The sequence below is a fragment of the Ixodes scapularis genome, unplaced genomic scaffold (assembly GCF_016920785.2).
Source record: "Ixodes scapularis isolate PalLabHiFi unplaced genomic scaffold, ASM1692078v2 PGA_scaffold0__279_contigs__length_252992795, whole genome shotgun sequence".
Classification (NCBI taxonomy): domain Eukaryota; kingdom Metazoa; phylum Arthropoda; class Arachnida; order Ixodida; family Ixodidae; genus Ixodes; species Ixodes scapularis.
Window position 1 is genome coordinate 241,898,142 of NW_024609835.1, and position 7,722 is coordinate 241,905,863.

The 7,722-nt window shown below is 60.6% G+C and overlaps 1 protein-coding gene across 1 annotated transcript; it reads right to left on the bottom strand.

Annotated features, from left to right (window-relative positions):
• Positions 1 to 5,614: 5,614 nt before the first annotated feature.
• On the bottom strand, positions 5,615 to 6,472 carry LOC115320937 (the record flags this gene model as incomplete). Its single annotated transcript, XM_029981171.2, has 1 exon — positions 5,615 to 6,472. A coding segment is annotated over one exon (858 nt), but the record flags the coding sequence as incomplete, so codon positions are not given.
• Between the last annotated feature and the right edge of the window lie 1,250 nt (positions 6,473 to 7,722).

Genomic DNA, 7,722 nt, shown 5'->3' on the forward strand with positions numbered 1-7,722 from the left:
TGACACAGGCAAGGGCTTCTTAGGTTTCACTTTGAAGAATGACTATGGAAGAGAGTGTGGTTGCTGGTGTGGCCTTGACTGGCAGAGTTGTGGGTTGGGTGGGACAAAGGTTAGGTGCAGTAGGGTCAAGTAATGCTGCAGCCTGAGAAAAGTGGTAAGAGAAGAGCTCTGCTATGTCGTCAAGATTAGAATAGGGCCTGCCGTGATGTGTGAAGACCGGCGCAAGGGAAAATTTTTTTTTTTATATTGAAAACATGCTTAAGAGTTGCTTTTGCAGGTTGCTTTTGCTCCTAGTTGCTGTAGGTAATCGTTATGGGAGATATGGATGAGATGCTTGACTTTGGTACGTGCCTGGTGGGCTTGGTTAAGATGAGTGGGATTTAGAGGTGCTTTTTTGAATAGTTAGTGTTTACGTCTGATTAAGACTGCAATCTCCTTTGTCATCCATGGAAGGCTGCCGTGCCTCCTGTTGATCCTGTGGGTCGCTACCTAATCGACGCCCGATCGGGACGAGCCTCGCTCGCTCCCCAAGAAGTCACCGACACAGTGCGTGTTCAAAAGAGTTTACTGAAACTCACGTCGTTGAAGAGCCGCTCGTCGCTGTCGTCCCGATGACCTCCCTGACCGGTCCCTTTCGAAGTCGCCAGCCAAAGACCCCTTCCTTTGTCTCCGTTCCCCTTTTAAGACCTTCCAAAGTCCTTGTCCCGCCGACCGTCCAATCGGGAACCTTGCTGCGAGCCGACCCTCCGACGTCAGCGCTGGGTGAGGGGGCGCTTGCCCCGTTCCTCCCGGAGAGCTCGGACGTTCCGCGACAGGACGGCGACGGAAAACGGGAAGGTTACGGGGAACGAAGGAGCGCCCGACAGTACGGCGGCGGGGACCGGCAAGGTCACGGAGAGCGGAGGAGCCAGGGAGAGGGTCCCCACACCTCCCCTCCCTCAAGGCTCGGACCCCGGGGGGCCTGAGTCGGCGGAGGGTGGACGGTCCCCGGCCAGGAACTCCTCCAGCTCCGCCATCACCGTGTCCTCGGCGGGCGGAGGCGGGAGGGTTTCGGCCGGGCAGGCGCGCGGCGCCAGCGGGGGCGACAGCGTGTCCGAGACCGCGGTGGCGGCGGTCGCAGCTATAGAGGCAGCGGCGGTGGAGGCAGCGGCAGCGGCTGCAGAGGTGGCCCCCTCCTCAGGAAGCTCCCGGGCCGCCGGGGCCAGGAGGTCGGGCCGGTCCCTCTGGAGGAGCCGCAGCGCCGCCTCGACGCACGTAGGGGGGCCCACCGCCCTCAGCAGCTCCTGGTGGCGTGGGCTGGCCTCGTGGGTCTCGCGGTGAACCACCGGCACCCGGCAGAGCCAGCAGGGGTCCTGCAGGTCCGGGGCCAACTCGAAGGCGGGCAGCGTGTGCCCCAGGAAGGGCGGCGGGACCTCGACACCGGGCGTGTCGTGGACCGGTCTCGGCTGGTCCCGCCAACGCTGGCGGGACACGAAATGGAGGTCCCGCTGCCCGTCCCATGTCGTCCAGGTTGCCACGGTGTGGCATGGCCGCCGGCTCCAGGCCCGTCCCCCCTGCGGTGACGGTCCCTCTCTTCTCCTGGAAGGAAATCGTGCGGGGCGAAGAGGCCTGCTCGAGCCTGGTCCTCCCCGCGCAGGCGGGCCCGACCCACTCTGCGGTGTGCCAGCGCGGTGGCTCGCGGAATCCGCGGAGCCCGCCTGGCGCTGTCCGGACCCAGCGTCCGACGCCCGATCGTGGGGCCACCTCCATGGTCGCCGACCTCGGGAGTCGGGCCGCCTCGACCCGGGGCGCCCACCCCGTGTACTTGGGGGAGCTATAGCGCCCCCGTTCTGGCCTGGCGGGCCTCCTGGGAGGGGTCGTCCCCGTCCAGCACCGGCACGTGCTCGGCGTCCGGCGTCGTTCCAGAAAGGCATTCTGTTGGAAGGAAATACAGTTAAAAACACAGAAATGGATTAAACCCTGCACCGCAGATTGTAGTGACGGCAGAAACTCCTGTTAGAAGTGAGCTCGCCGACTGTGTCATGCACCGTCCGGCCACCGCGCTCCATCCGTGCTCCGGACTGCGCCTGCCGTCCGGCCGAGACGGGGCTTTCCCCGTCCTCATCAGCCGCTTCTCGTCCATTGCCGTCCTGGTCGCGAAGGTAGTACACCTTTAAATCGGTCACGTGAACAGGGCCAGACTCCTCGGTTGCGTTCGGCCGAGCGAGTCTGTACGTAAGCCGCGACACTCGCGTACTTACCTCGTAGGGCCCATCCCACTTCGGAGCCAGCGATGCTGCGAATCCGCAAGCTGCATTACTCAGTGGGTGCATTCTCCTCAGAACCAGGTCTCCGACGTTGTACTCCAGGTGGCGATGGTTCTTGTCGTACTGCGCCGCCCGCTCGATCCTTGCGGCATCGAGGTTCTCTCTAGCGTCGTGCAACGCGCCCGTCAAGCGGCTTTTGAGCCCGGCCGCGTACGTAGAGAGTGGGCGACCCGATCCCCCGTCGCTGTTTCTTAACCCGTTCTCTAGTGGAGACGGGAGCTCCTTACCCAGGTTCAGGAACGCTGGTGTAAACCCGGTTGATCGGTTCACTGACGTCCGAATGGCGAAACCCATCTCGACGATGTGTTCGTCCCAGTCCCGGTGTCTCTCCGTCAGCGCGATCAGCATGCTCTTCAGGTTGCGATTCACTCTCTCAGTGATATTGGCCTGAGGATGGTACGGTGTCGTCCTCTTGTGCTTAATATTGAGGGCCAAGCAGGAGTCCACGAAGACTTTACTAGTGAAATAACTAGCATTATCGCTGACTAGACACTTGGGCGTTCCGAAACGCAGGAAAGTGTCTAACAACTTTTCCCAGATTCGCTCCGAGACCAGTTTTCTCAGGGGGTACAGCTCCACCCACTTCGAGAAATGGTCAGTGACCACCAAAAGGTACTGATTTCCCCGAGGACTCCTCGGCAGCGGGCCAACGATGTCGCACGCGACTATCTCCCACGGGTAGTGACTCATCACCGGCTGCATCATCCCCGGAGGTTTCCCGCCTCTCGGTTTCGCCTTCTGGCAAGCTGGACAGCTACGACAGTACCGAAATACGTCCTGCCTCATTCCCGGCCAGGTCGCGACGCGACATAACTTTTGAAAAGTCTTGCTGCCGCTGCCATGTCCGGCCAGAGCCGAGTCGTGGAAGTATCTGATAAACTTCCTGCGTAGCTTCCTAGGAATCACCACCCTGAAGGGAGGGTCGTTCCCCTCCTCATCGTCGATCGCGGGGATATAGCGGAGCAATAACCCATCTTCGCCCAGCAGATACGAATCGAACGGCGCGCCGATTCGTTCGTCAGTGTTCCCGGTGTCAACCGCAATTTCCGCAAGTTTTCCCAACACTCGCTGACAAAATCCATCTGCTCCCTGGGCCTCGACAAGCTCTGCCTTGCTTCCCACTTCCCCCCAAGCCACGATCCTTTGCTCCCTCGTAGAGTGACCCACCGCTGCTACGAACTCCGGCTGCTTCCCCTCCTCCCAGCCATTCTCTCGCTTTCCCGCGATCGCGGGGGGCTTCTCCCCCGCGCACGGAGGTATTCTCCCTCCTCTCCCGCGCTCTTCGCCCCCCAACGGACGCGTCTCCTCCTCCCGACCACCGTCCTGGGGCGCCCGAGAGAGCGCGTCCGCAACCTTGTTGCTCGAGCCCTTTCGGTATTCGACAGTGTAGGAGTAGCGCTGCAGGGTCAGAGCCCAGCGAGCCAGCCTTCCCGCTGGCTCCTTCAACCTCTGGATCCATGTTAGCGCAGCGTGATCCGTCTGTATGATAAAAGTCGTACTCTCTAGATAGAGATCGAACTTTTTCAAAGCGAACATGACGGCCAGCCCCTCCTTCTCCGTTACGCTGTAGTTGCGCTCGGGCGGTGTAAGCGTTCGGCTCGCGAAAGCCACAGGGCGCAACTGCCCATCGTGCTCCTGCAGCAACACCGCTCCGACACCGTAGTCGCTCGCGTCCGTCTGTACGTCGAAATGCCGGTTTAGATCTGGTAAATGTGAGCTCGCTGTATCAGCTATTGCCTTCGCGAGAGACGCGAAAGCCGCGTCGTGCTCCCTCCCCCAGATCCACCTTGAGTTTTTCCGCAGCAATTGGTTCAATGGCTGTGCTAGCTCCGCGCATCCCGGAATGAACTGCCGATAAAAACCGACCATCCCTAGAAACCTCTGAAGGCTCTTTACGTCACAAGGCGCTGGATAATTGAGGATGGCCCCCAACTTATCGTCGTTCGGCTTCAACGTACCGTTGTCAACGATAAAGCCTAAGAGATTAACCCTCGAGGCTGCGAGCTGTACCTTATCTGGGTTGATCGTCAACCCAGCCTCCCACATTCTACTCAGAACGATCTCGAGATGAGTTAGGTGCTCTTCGAACGAGTTCGAGAATACTACGACATCGTCCATGTAAGCCATGGCAAAGTTAAACTTCGCGTCCCCCAGCACGATGTCCATCAGCCGCTGAAAACTAGACGGCGAATTCGATAATCCGAACGGCAGGCGGGTAAACTCAAACAACCCCCTGTGACAAGTGAGCGCTGTCTTTTGGACGTCGTCTGGTGCTACCTGGATCTGCAGGAAGCCTCTGCTGCAGTCCAGCGTGGTAAAGACCTTCGCGCTACCCAGCGAGTAGATGATGGACTCAATAGATGGAAAAGGATACGCGTCCCTTTTGGTCATCTCATTGAGTCGGCGGTAGTCTACGCAAAGACGGGCTGTCCCGTCTTTCTTCGGCGCTAGCACTACCGGAAATGCCCACGGGCTTTGCGACGGCCGTACGGCCCCCGTGTCCAACATTTTATCGAGAGCCTTATCTAGGAGAGCTCGATTGTGCACACTCAGCGGTCTGGGGTTACAACCCCACGGCCTAGCGTCTCCCGTGTCTATCTCATGTTATAAAACATGCGTGACTCCCGGCCTCTCAGTAAACATAGCTGCGTGTCTAGACAAAGCGTCCGCTAACGATCGCCTTTGTTCGGCCGGCCCGTCGAAAGAAGCCACGATCTGTTCAACGTTATGTGGTACGGCCCGCGCAGCTAACACCTGCTCCTCGCGCAGCCTAGCGAGCGAACATTCCGATCCCTTCCCCAAACTAGGTGGGGCTACAAAGGGGATGAGAGGGGTCAGCGGGTTGTAGTGGTACCCGTTACTCTTTAGGTCTAGAATGATCCCCTCTCGGCAAACGAAGTCCTGTCCCAAAATAACTGGGATTGACATGCCCGGCAGGTAAACAAAGCGCTGCCTCCTTCGCTTGCCGTCGAGGCCGAGGTGAAGGCGAACTGCGCATTGCGCCTCGGCCGATCCCGCCGCTAAACGCAACAGAGTTGCAACTTCGCGCATGTACAGGTTTCTTTTGCGGCAGTCCGTGTACACGGAGTCTCCGATGAGAGAGAGGGTTGAGCCGGTGTCGACAAATGCTAGATAATCTTAACCACCGATCTCTACCCGCACGTACGGACCCCTTTCAGGTGTCGAGTCCTGAGCCCGACATGCCGACGGCGCGAACGCTACCCGATCGCTGCCCGCAACTTCCGCCCCGTCGGCGAACTGACCCGGGGCCTCGGCAGCGGCCGGCAACCTTGAGTCGGGCAACCCGATTACTGGCGCCGGCCCCGCGCGTTTTCCGAGTATCCGGATTCGGCCGCTGCCCACGTGCATTGCCGCCTGATGTGCCCAGGCTGGTGGCACCTGAAGCACCTGACTTGGGCGCGGTCGTCGCGTGCTACAGTTGATCTGTCGCTAACGGCACGCGGCGCGCCGCCTCGCCGAGCGCTGTTGTCGCTGCCGCGAGCGTCGTAACGCGTCACGTCTCCGCGGTATTCGACCGCGCCGCCCCCCCTACGGGGTTGCGCCCCGGCTGAGTTTGCGCTGGCTACCCTGCGCCTTTGCTCGAAGCGGAATGGGTCGAGGGCCCGAGGTGGAATGGCTCCGCCATTCCCGCGATCCGCGACGGCCACGTACGCCGTCTGCGATTCGACGTAACCGTCCGCGGCGCGTCTCGTCCACGCGCAACCCGGCTCCAAGGACTCCTCGGCTCTTGGAGGGGGCCGATACTGCAGCTCAGCGAGCAAGCCCGCTTGAACCGTGCGCGCCTCTCTCGCCAGTGCTTCGAGGTCTGCGAAATCGCGTCCTCGAAGATACGCCTTAAATCTGGGGTGGCACTGGCGGATCGCCCTCTCTACTTTCTCCGCGTTAGGCGCGGAGGGTTCGGCCCGCGAGTAGAGCTCCTGGAGTGCACGGACGTACTCCACGAGGCTCTCATCCGGGTGCTGAGTGCGGCTCGCCAGCTCGACGCGAATCCGCATCTCGTAGTCGGGAGGAAGGAATTCCTCCCGAAACCGCGCCCGGAAGTCCGCCATTGATTGGAACGGCGTTTGCAGCCGTCTCCAACGCGCGGCGTCGCCCGTCAGTGCAATCGGCACGATCTGCAGCAGGGCTGTTGCGTCCGATGCCCCCAAAGCGGTTACGTACGCGTCTAAATCCTGCAGGAAATCGTGCACCGATTTCCCGTCGGAGTACCCCGAGTACGTCGGCGTACGCACGCTCAACCGCGGGCGGGGTATCGGCAAAGGCGCGGCACTCGCGACGCTTGGGGCTGTCCCCATCTGCCGCGACATCGCGTCCATCATCCGCGTCATTGCGCGCATCAGTTCACCGGCGTCTAGCACGCCTTCCGTCGCTGGTGAAGCTGGGGGCGAAGTCCCAGTCTCCGGGGGCGCGCGTGAGCCCGAGTCTCCGCTAATCGGAGCAGCCCCCGCGCTATCTCGCCCAGGCTCGTCCTCCGACGAACCGTCCTTACTCGCGCCGGTGGTCGACCTGGTGTCGACCATTGTCACTTTCTACCAACTCGAACACAATTCGCAAAATTCGAGCACGCTAACCTCCAAAATCCGCGAAAACGCAAAGTGCGCGACCTCTCAGGGAGGAGCGAAAGCAACGGCCAACCGATCGGGCCCCACGTTGGGCGCCAGATTATGTGGGTCGCTACCTGATCGACGCCCGATCGGGACGTGCCTCGCTCGCTCCCCAAGAAGTCACCGACACAGTGCGTGTTCAAAAGAGTTTACTGAAACTCACGTCGTTGAAGAGCCGCTCGTCGCTGTCGTCCCGATGACCTCCCTGACCGGTCCCTTTCGAAGTCGCCAGCCAAAGACCCCTTCCTTTGTCTCCGTTCCCCTTTTAAGACCTTCCCAAGTCCTTGTCCCGCCGACCGTCCAATCGGGAACCTTGCTGCGAGCCGACCCTCCGACGTCAGCGCTGGGTGAGGGGGCGCTTGCCCCGTTCCTCCCGGAGAGCTCGGACGTTCCGCGACAGGACAGCGACGGAAAACGGGAAGGTCACGGGGAACGAAGGAGCGCCCGACAGTACGGCGGCGGGGACCGGCAAGGTCACGGAGAGCGGAGGAGCCAGGGAGAGGGTCCCCACAATCCTTAGGGTGAACACATTTGTGCTGAAAAGCTGATATGTTGAGCGAGAGGTCGTCGGCCTCGTCAGCCGATGGGTGATCAAACACAATGAACCAGGGAGCGAGGTGGATGAGCTGATTGAGATGAGGGGAATCGGTTTTTTTAGAACTGCTGGAACTTCTTGGCTTGATGACCTCGCTTAGGGGCTGAGCAATGGATATTGGTGAGAAGAGCACTGCGATCACTGCCTGGTAGGCTGGATTTCACTGTGCAGTGGTAGGATAAGGTGGGATTATTGG